This window comes from Mesitornis unicolor, unplaced genomic scaffold (assembly GCF_000695765.1).
Source record: "Mesitornis unicolor isolate BGI_N332 unplaced genomic scaffold, ASM69576v1 scaffold5482, whole genome shotgun sequence".
NCBI lineage: Eukaryota > Metazoa > Chordata > Aves > Mesitornithiformes > Mesitornithidae > Mesitornis > Mesitornis unicolor.
In genome coordinates this window covers 33,994-44,500 of record NW_010168384.1, presented here as the reverse complement: position 1 = coordinate 44,500, position 10,507 = coordinate 33,994, and the positions used below count along the sequence as shown (strand labels likewise).

Genomic DNA, 10,507 nt, shown 5'->3' with positions numbered 1-10,507 from the left:
TGACACGTGTGGAGGATGGCAGCAGGCTGGGTGCTGCTGATGTCGCATTACACTTGAAGTGCTGACATGTTGGTACTTTGCCCGTCGCTACTTAAAATGCTCTCTTGCCTGTATGTGCAAGGTGTTGACAAAGCCAACGGCACTGGTAGTTTGTTTTGAAATACAGCCAGGAGTACTCAGGAACCCAAATTCAGCACATCGCAACCATGGCCTGCAGGTTGAAAATCTGGTTAGGGTGACTGTGCACTGTCCCCGTTTCAAAACTGTCACTTGTTACAGTGATGGTTTTTTGTAGCGTGAGTTTATTGGGAAGAACAATCAATTATTTACCCTAGTCCTAGTATTTTGTGCCCTTTGAAGTGTTTGAGCAGGAGGAACTTCGCAGAAAAATATTTTAGCTGTGTTTCTTCACACAGCAATTAGGTAGTGGTTGCTGGGGTTTTTTAAATCCTTTCACTGATTGCCATAGGGTGATGGTTGCAATAGCAGTTTTCTTGTAATAATTGAAACAGTGTATTGGCCTAAAGCATTTGCTGTTGAGCACCTTGTCTTTTAGCTGGGGAGAGAGGAGTGTTAATTCAGATTTAAATATGTTTATATGCATCAGGTACTTAATTGTATTTCAATTGCTGGCGGAAGCTTATATACTGAGCATTGCTTAGACTTGGTCTGAGACATTTTACACCTCCTCCCAACAGCTTGGAGCTTTCCAATTGCATCTTCTCATTTCAGAATATTTATTAAAGGTACAGGGATCTGGCTCAGGATGTGTGTTCTTTTGGAGCTGGTGAATTTTACTTCTTTATGTCAACAAGTAATGTAAGGTTCCTGTGCACTTCCAACAGCTGGCTTTGGGATTGAGAGAATAAGTCTTGACTGGTATCTTTGTTGCCATCTGTGATCACTGTGAAAGCATTCTCCAGAGAGGTTTGCAATATAGAAAAGAACCATCTACTGTTCTCTTCAGAAAGCACAGCATTTTGTTTCTCTGCAGCATGAACCACAAGTAAGAGAGGTCAGACTTTTAATTAAGTGTTTGTATAAATGTTAATTCTATGTATCACTATTTCCACAGCTCTGAACAGATCACTTTCTAGTTAAAGATGGCTGCTGATACCTCTGTTGAAATACTTCAAAAAGTTCTGGAGAATGAAATACTTCAGACTACCAAGATTGTAGAAGAACATCTGGATACTGAAATGCAGAAGCTGGACCAAATGGACGAAGATGAATTGGAATGCCTCAAACAAAGGAGGCTTGAGGCACTAAAAAAGGCCCAGCAGCAGAAACAAGTAATTCCCATAATAATACAGATTCTTGGTGTGTACAGTGTAACAGACTTTTTGGAAATCCTAGGGAAGGTTGCATATGTGAGCTAAGTGTTTTGGGGTTGTTTGGGTTTTTTTTCTTTCCTCCTTCACCTTTCCATGCTTATTAAGTTTAAATTATCCAGAAAAGTGTCTGTCTGTCCATATGTCCATGTTTCATGGTTTTTAGCAGGAGGAAAGAAGAACCTCTGCGATGGCTTACAATAAGTATAGGATAAAGAGCCTTGTACAAAGATTATTCACTGAATATTGCTGTCTGGAAGCATAAGTGTTGTAGGCAACCTAATCATAAGCCTTTAGGCTCCTTAAGCTTCTGAATTCTGGAGATTGTTAGGTATGGCATACCAAGCAATGCATGCTTTTCTCTGAAGGTATTTTGTACAAGAATGATTCAGGGCCTTTTCTTCTTTCTAGACTGGAATAATTTGTCCCACCTCTTCTAACCCAATGAAATGTTGTCTGTGTATGACTGCACATCTCTTCTTGCAGGAAAGAAATTCTGCTTTGGTCCCTGATACCTCATGCTAAATTGTAGGCTTTATGCTCCCCAGAAATTCTCTCTGAACATAGTTCTCATCAAAATTTGGTAACTTACTGTTTTTGACCTGAACTGTAAATAGGGAAGCCAAAGGTTTCTTAGCTTACTCCATCACTGCAAACGTAAACAAAGAAATAGATTGGGTTGGGGGGGAGGTGGATGCATTGAAAGAAAATGCTCTGGCTATGGTGGAACCCATAAAAGCTGATGCCATGCTTTGGAACGGGAATGCAGTAAAATGGCATGGCATGGTTGGGATGCTGGAGGACAGGCAGTGTTAGTGACTCGGATTCTCGAAACACAGAAGTAGAGAAAGTGGCATGCTATTTGCTTGTCTTCAGTAGATCAGTTTATATTAGATTCTAGTGTTTGTCAGAAGTCATAATACTGGGATGTTCTTGGATGTGAACATCTAGTAACTCTCATGCAAAATCTTGTTCACTTCTGTTGATCTTAAGTCACTGTTCTCATGCATTTTCAAATGCAAATTTGAAACAGGATACTACTGAGTAAAAGGAGTAAGCTGCCACACTACTCTGGAGTAGGATTGTGCAGAGGGGAGGGCAATCCACTGTTGAAAGATAAGTCAGTTCTTGATTTGCATCATGATAACTTCTTCATGTGCTCATACTTCTGTGCATTTTTAATGTGTACAGTGTTCAGGAAATTCTTTGTTCTGATTTAGTTTACAGGGTATTTTTGGTTTTCTTGGAAACTTTTAACTCTGCTAAGTCAAAAGTGCAAGATCAAGAACAATGATATATCATTGTTTTGGGGTTGGTTTGGGTTTTTTTTATCCCCACTGGAAACTAAAGTATTTTGTCAAGTTCTGTCAAACTGCACTACTTCTAATCATTTAGCTCAGTCTGTACTTGTTTTAGTACATTACAGTTAACTTCCAGTATTTTGGAAGCTGAGTTTTTTTTAAGTCCACTTGTTTAAAATCTAGAATATTAGTTTTTTCTAAACTCTATTTGCATATTTAATCAGGCACTTTTTGAAGTTGCCTGTAAAATTTAGCTTGTGAAATTTTTTCTTCGTACATTTTATGACTGATGGTGTGCATTTGTTTTCTGGAAGCCTGGCTCAAATTAAGATACCTTCAGTGTATATTTGATAGATAAATATCATTTGTTGCAGGTGAGTTAGTAGGCGATTTTAAAACATGGAATGACTTGAATCACTTTTAGACAAGAGTTACCTGAGTGTACAAAAACACTTTAGGGCAAGTAGCCCAGGCTGTCGATTAGCAGTTTTCAGATGCTGAGAATTTTCTGTTGTTGCTCTTCTTTGAACTACTCTAGTCTTACCGAGAGGCTGCACTGCAGAGATTTATGCAGCTTTGTACAAGATTTTTATTTCCAACTAAGTACAGTAGCCTTACTCCTCAACCACCTGTCTGTTGTTGAGAAAGAGGGAACCCAAAAGTATTGTGTAGCCCAGTGGCATTTGTGTGTTTTCAAAACTGAACTAAAGGGGAGGGGGAAGTAATTTGTTTCTCCTTCTGTTACTGTACAAAATGGTTTTCAAGTGCAGGCTCCCCTCTTTTAGTTTTCTTTAAAAAATTGTGAAGCTTTCATGACAGATGCAGGATTAACAAACTCTGTACTAATTATTTCCTTTTATGTTTTCTAAAAGGAGTGGCTTTCAAAAGGACATGGAGAATATAGAGAAATCCCAAGTGAGAGAGACTTTTTCCAAGAAGTCAAAGAAAGTAAAAATGTGGTTTGCCATTTCTATAGAGATACAACGTTCAGGTATAGTAAATAAGCTGTGCTCAAGAAACCTTTTGTTCATAGATGTCTAAAAAGCCAGACATGTTCTTTTGTTCTTTCAAATTCCATAAATAAATAGAAGAATTCAAATTCATTCTTTTTCCAAATCATTCCCTTCTAGAGACATTTGATTTTTTTAATACTTGTTTTTCCATTCCAGTTAATGTGATTAACATTGTTAAATGATTGATACTTTGTTGCATAGTTGTTTAGAATATAAATGTATAACTTTTTTGACAGTATTTGAGAGTGCTGTATTTCATTATTGATTTAGTTTGGGGGAGCCAGTTTTGTAAATACAATGATCATAAAGGAGCAGCATTTCTAAAACATCAATTTGATTGTTCCAGACAGAGATATACTGGATAGTTCTGGTAAACAAAAATAAAAATACAAACTAATTTTTGGTAGGTATCTTCAGAATGTAACCTTTTACTTTGGAAGGATGTGTGGGTACCAATTGCAGTTGCTTTCCCTTTGTGCCTGTGTTGTTGTAATTATGTCACTTTTTTAGCATGTGAGAGACCTAGATCTGAGAATATGTCCTGACTCAGAATAGGAACCTAAAATAAGATTTCCCACTTCCTAAGAAGAATTTCAGAAGTTCTGGGTTGTAGGCTGCTCCTCAGTGGATCTGTCTCAGTGTCTTCTGCTAAAATGCAGTTGCAAAGTAGAGTAGTTTGTTGAAGGAGGAGCCAGCTGTCCTCTTTTTGGTTGGTTGGGTGGGAATTCCCCCCCTCCAAGGTGTTATGTTCTCTATAGCATATAGAATATACACTGAAACAACCTCAGTGTGAGAAATTAAAAGAGGCCAAAACTGGATTATGCAGTGTCTACACTATCTAAGTGTAGACACTTAGTGTCTACTGCTGGATTATGCAGTGTCCTACATTTTCTAAGTTAAATTTTTTATTAAAGTTTTTATATGTTTTTTTTATTCAGAAATATCTAAAGCAGTTGTATTTGGCCAGCTTTTACTCAAAGAAGTTGAAAGACTGTCTCTGCAAATAAAGTAACTTAGAACAGGTTTAGGTGGTTTGGCTCTTGCATCTTGAACTGACAAAGTCTGTAGACTTAAGATGGCAGAAAGAACTTTAGAGAAAGTTCTTTGAAAGATGTGTCATGCTCACAACCAGCTTGAAGCTAGTGTGTCTGCTTTACCAACCACAATATCAGGTTGCTTTCTTCCTTACCCACTCCAGCTTTTTTATATACTTGGTTAAAAATTAAAAAGGACAGTCACATCACAGAGTTCTTGCAGCTAAGCCAAACCACTTAAAGAAGACAATGCAGAAAGTTGAGATTGCAGGTGACAAGTCCACAGATCTCTGCCATCTGACAAGTATTTTGACCGGTTCATGTTACTGTCTCTTAGCTGAGAAACAATAGTTGTATGCTCACTCCTATTCCTATTACAGCAGAAAAGTGAAATATTTTTGCCTATACTGCTACTGAAGCAGCCTGTGCGAATGACTTTGTTTTGGTTTGATTTGTGGTCTGTTTGGTTTTGGTTTTTTGTTTTTCCTACAGTGAGTTACTGCATCTCGGTTGTGGAGGTACTGACTGAAAAAAACCAAAATGCTGTAACAAGTTGAATTCTTCTGAAGATGTGAAGTAATTATACAGAAATTTTTCCAGCTGACAGGCAGTGAAGCTAGAGCAAAAAGAAGACAGAGGGAAATTTTATCAATGAATGCAGGCCTCAAGAAGTGAGAGAGGCTTTCAGGTGTATGTAGGAGTAATTAAAAAGAAATAAGAGAAATGGATGGTGTAATTGTGCAGTTCTGATAACCATTAAATCCAGCTACCTTTGAAACACACTTTTTCTTGAAACAAAATCCTTAATTACAAAGGTCATATCTGAGGAATTAGCGTGATAGAACCAGGTCTTTGTAGTTCCTTTTGAACTTTCTCTAAAATACATGTTTTTCAGCTTATTGATTCTAACACTTTATATGTTTTGATGTTTCTTTTTTTTTTTAACAGGTGCCAAATAATGGACAAACATTTGACTGTATTGGCAAAAAAACATGTTGAGACAAAATTCTTGAAATTAAATGCTGAAAAATCTCCTTTCTTGTGCGAGAGACTGCGCATTAAAGTAATTCCCACTCTAGCACTAGTAAAAGATGGGAAAACACAAGACTATGTTGTGGGCTTTACTGATCTTGGTAACACTGACGACTTTACTACAGAGACCTTAGAATGGAGATTAGGCTGTGCAAGCGTAATTAATTACAGGTAATTGTTTTGTAATTGCTTTATTTTCAGATACAGTGCAAGGAGAACACGCTTACAAACAGGAGAATTTGCAGAAGTTTGTAACTTTGACTGATATGTTGTATGCTTAAGACGCACAGAGTTTAATGCAGTTATTTAATCTGTGTCCTTGGGCAAAGGAAAGGAGAAAATCTCTTTGGCAAAGTATTGAGACATTATATTGAGCATTACATTGCCCTTTTTGGACAGTAATAAAAACAGAGTTCTTGCCCTGCAGCGTGTAGAGTAGCTACACTGCTCTGATACGGCCTCTCAGTCACGCATCTGGTGTAATCCTTTCTAAATCAGTTGTAGATGCTTAGATGTCACAGTTGTGATGCAGTAGAAGTTTGAGTGTTTTTAATCCACTTCAGAGAAAACTCAGCAAGTCATCCTTAAACTGCATCTTAGTCCATACATTAATATGTTTTTTTTCCAATGAACGGTACAGAAAGTGAAAGTAAGTTGCAGAAGTGCAAATTCTTGTGTAGCAGTACAATATAATCATCATAAATCCCACATGTAAGACTACAGGGTAGAAGGCAGTAGAAGATAACTGCCTGACTACAGAGCAATCATTTACCAGAACTTTCTGCTTTGCTTTCTAGTGTGGCTAGAACATAATCTTTTTAATTTAATTGTGCTTTTTTGCACAATTTAAAATTTAAAAGCCCTTAGGCTTTTTAAATTTATTTTAACCTCATTATATTTCAATGTCTAATTTCCAAATTTTGGCAAGAATTATTGTTGTATCTTAAACACAAAGAAATTACTGTTCAATTTAGCTTAGTAGCTGTTGAACTTCAGATGAAATTACTGAAACGAAAATTTGTAATTCAAAACAAGTAGTAATACCCACTTCCCAGTTCAGTAATAAGCAAATATGCAGATGAGTCAAAGGCAGCTTGGATGTATATTCACAGAATCACAAAATCATTAAGGTTGGAAGAGTTCAAGTCCAACTGTCAACCTAACACCCCCATGCTCACTAAACCATGTCCTGAAGTGCTATATCCACATGCTTCTTGAACTCGTCCAAGGATTGTGACTCTACCACCTCCCAGTGCTTGACAACCCTTTCAGTAAAGACATTCCTCCTAATATCCAACCTAACTAACCATGGCACAACTTGAGGCCATTTCCTCTTGTCCTGTCAGTAGTTACATGGAAGAAGAGACCAACACCTTCCACTCTACAACCTCCTTTCAGGTGGTTGTAGAGAGTGGTAAGGTCTCCTCAGTCTCCTCCAAACTAAACAACCCCAGCACCCTCAGCCACTCCTCTGGACTTGTGCTCCAGGCCCTTCACCAGCTCTGTTACCCTTCTCTGGACATGCACCAGTGCCTCGATGTCCTTCTTATAGTGAGGGGCCCAAAACTGAACACAGTACTTGAGGTGCGGCCTCACCAATGCTGAGTACAGGAGTACAATCACCACCCTGCTTCTGCTGGCCACACTATTTCTGATAAAGGCCAGGATGCTTCAGCCTACCCAGGTCCCTCTGCAGAGCCTTCCTACACTTGAGCAGGTCAACACTCTCACCCAGTTTGGTGTCATCTGCAAAGTTAGTGAAGGAGCACTCAATCCCCTCATCCAGATCATTGATAAAGATGTTAAACAGGACTGGGCCCAAAACCGAGCCCTGGGGAACGCCCCTTGTGATTGGTCGCCAACTGGAGTTAGCTCCATTCACCACAACCTTCTGTGCTCGGCCATCCAGCCAGTTTTTGACCCAGCAAAGCTTATGCCCATCCAAGCCGTGCCCAGCCAGCTTCTCCTGGAGGATGCTGTGGAAGACAGCAGGGGTGTCAAAGGCCTTACTAAAGTCCAGGTAGACAACATCCATGGCACTCAGGATGATTTGTTCCCTCACCTTCCCTGGCCCCGAGGTCAGACTGACAGGTCTGTAATTCCCCAGGTTCCCCTTCCTGCCCTTTGTGTAGTTGGGTGTCACGTTTGCAAGCCTTCAGTCAACTGGGGCACCCCCAGTCAACCAGGACTGCTGGTAAATGATGGATAATGGCTTGGTGAGTACTTCTGCGAGCTCCTTCAGGACCTTGGGGTGGATCCCATCTGGCCCCATAGACTTGTGTATATCTAAGTGGTGTAGCAGGTCGCTAACCACCTCCGCAGGGATTATAGGGCCTTCACTGTGCTTCCTATCCCTGTTTTCATGCTCAGGAGGCTGAGTACCCAGAGTACTACTGGATTTCCTACTAAAGATGGGGGGCAAAGAAGGCATTAAGTACCTCAGCCTTTTCCTCATCCCTGGTCACTGTGTTTCTTCCCACATCTACAATTTTCTGGACAGCAACAGCCTTTTACAGGAGAAATCATTCAGCAGAGTCTTACCAAGCTGCATTGAATTCACTAAATGTTAGCACATGGCTCACTGTGTAATTTTCCTTCTTACTTGACTCTACTAGCAGTGTGTATTCGGCTCTTAGCTCCTTTTGAGCCAGAGGTATTGTTTAGATCTTTGTTCATTTTGCCAGATCCTGAGTTTGGTACCCTGGCTTTGCAGGGTACCATTGAGTCACAATGTCTGCACAGCTCAGGAGGTCCATTCAAGGAGATAACCATTTATGTACAAGTGTTGCATTTCCACACTGCTCTGGATTTAATATTCCGCTCTCTAGCATTCCTGAAAAGGAGATAGTCCTCCTCAGAGCCTGGAAATAGTTTTTTTTCCTTCAACCTGTGGGATAGCAGATGGTGAAAGGATATACTGTATTTAAAGGAAAAACTATTCAGGTCACGTTTTTTGACCAAAGTGGTGTGTTGACTTATTACTGACATGTAACATGTTATTAACTGGCAATCGGTGAACTGTACATTTAGGATCAATATCAGCAAAATGTTTTTTACGAAATGTTAATACCTATGAATTTTTAAACACCCTCCTATAGCTTATTTCAGAAGGTTCTAATTGCTCACTCATACACTAACACTTAGATGCAAACTCCTCAGAGGTCATGTGAGTGAAAGCACCTATGTCCTTTTCTGAGCAAGGGGAGGGGATTCCCTTCTTTGTGTACCCCTGCTGTAGGACATGTGGGTGCTTCAGCGTTCTTGAACATCTGCTCCCAACAACCCATGGACCTACACGCTGATTAGAAAGCCCCATAGGGTCATACATGCACACTGAGGTGTGTGTCCCTCCATAGTCCACTAGTATCTGATGGGGAAGCTACTCTGTCTGGCCTAGACAGAGAGAGTACAGGGTGACTTCTGGCACTACAAAACCCAGTTTTGACTCATCTGTTCCTGCACTGAAGTCCCTGCTACAAAATTTTAGCTTCTTTTGTACTTCTGGCTCCTCATTTGTTTAGAAAAGTGTCTCTATAGTTCTGTGGTTACTGTTTAATCTGACAGGTAGTTGTCTTTAGCATGATCAGTGTGCAGCAGAAGCCCTTTCAGGCAGGTTTTTCTGTAGAGCTCTACTCTTAGGTGCTGTTTGCACTCACACTTATGTCTTAACTGTGGTTATGTAGGCCATCCTGTCCAGGATGTGCTATGCTAGCAACACCACAGTGCTACTTAGGGTGGCTTCAGGGGTTGTGTTCTCTTGCAATGTTTTTCTGGAGGAAAAAGGTAATTAGAGATGCTACTTACTGTCTGCGTGAATACAGCTTTAATCAACATGTCTTACTCTTTTCCTCTAGTGGAAACTTGATGGACCCACCTTTTCAAAGTCAAAAGAAATTTGGGACAAGCTTTACGAAGTTGGATAAGAGAACCATCAGAGGAAAGAAATACGATTCAGATTCTGATGATGACTAGAAGAACAGCTAAATATATTTGTAAATCATCTTTTGTTTATGCTTGGTACATTTCTAAGAATGTTTTTTATAAAGCTTACTGCTTTTCATTACATTTGCACATAGTGCTCATTTTTCTATACAGTTTTATACAACTGAGTCATAGCAGAAAAAAGCTTATTTTTTTTCTTATTTTGGAAGTCATTTGTCATTCAAAAGTCTGAGTCCTTCTAACTAAGTAACATGACAAATGATTAACTTTGTTTCATGTGTAAGTTTATGAAGTGTTTTGAAGTAACTGTTTGAAACAACTGTACCAAGTCAGACCAAAGGTCCCTCTGGCCCAGCATCCAGTTTCGGTGGCCAAAAGCAGAAGCACAAGGAAGACTAACAAGAGGGTGAGCAGATAGCAGTGCTTCTCCAGAATATACTTTAAGCAATCTCTGGCTTAGGGAACTCTGTATCTGAGAGCATTTGCTGGTTAAAATAATGGAAGAAAAATCTCTTTAAATCTTCATGGTATCCAGGCATATGCATCATATGGCAAGGAGTTCACAGTTTAACTGGGCTGTGTGGAGAACTACTTCCTGTTGTTTTCCTTGAACCTGACAGTTCCAGGTTTGTTTTTTTTCTCGTTTTCTTTATTAAAGGAGATTATAGATGCTTTCTGAATAGATTTTTCCCTATCAGTTCCTCTTCCAGTTGTCTTTTAAAATTTATTATTACTTATCAGTAAAGCACCACAAAATGACTAGTAAAGGAATTGTGCATTTTAAGCAATGATTGCTTATCTTATGGTGCCATATGATGACAAGGAATAACTTAACTACATTGCACTAGAAGTTG

General features: G+C 39.4%; 1 protein-coding gene across 1 annotated transcript; it reads left to right on the top strand.

The window, feature by feature from the left end:
* The first annotated feature begins 1,072 nt into the window (after positions 1-1,072).
* On the top strand, positions 1,073-9,977 carry TXNDC9 (thioredoxin domain containing 9). Its single transcript, XM_010178986.1, has 4 exons — positions 1,073-1,292; positions 3,505-3,623; positions 5,628-5,882; positions 9,566-9,977. The coding sequence occupies exons 1-4, from the start codon at positions 1,104-1,106 to the stop codon at positions 9,681-9,683; spliced, it is 681 nt and encodes a 226-aa protein (XP_010177288.1). The 5' UTR covers positions 1,073-1,103; the 3' UTR covers positions 9,684-9,977.
* The last annotated feature ends 530 nt before the right edge of the window (positions 9,978-10,507 follow it).

What these genes read in the sequence shown, in the direction of transcription:
- TXNDC9 (XM_010178986.1), top strand. Translation starts at nt 1,104, where the DNA reads ATGGCTGCTGATACCTCTGTTGAAATACTTCAAAAAGTTCTGGAGAAT. An exon ending in AGGCCCAGCAGCAGAAACAA is followed by an intron (nt 1,293 to 3,504) that starts GTAATTCCCATA and finishes GTTTTCTAAAAG; the next exon opens with GAGTGGCTTTCAAAAGGACA. An exon ending in TATAGAGATACAACGTTCAG is followed by an intron (nt 3,624 to 5,627) that starts GTATAGTAAATA and finishes TTTTTTTAACAG; the next exon opens with GTGCCAAATAATGGACAAAC.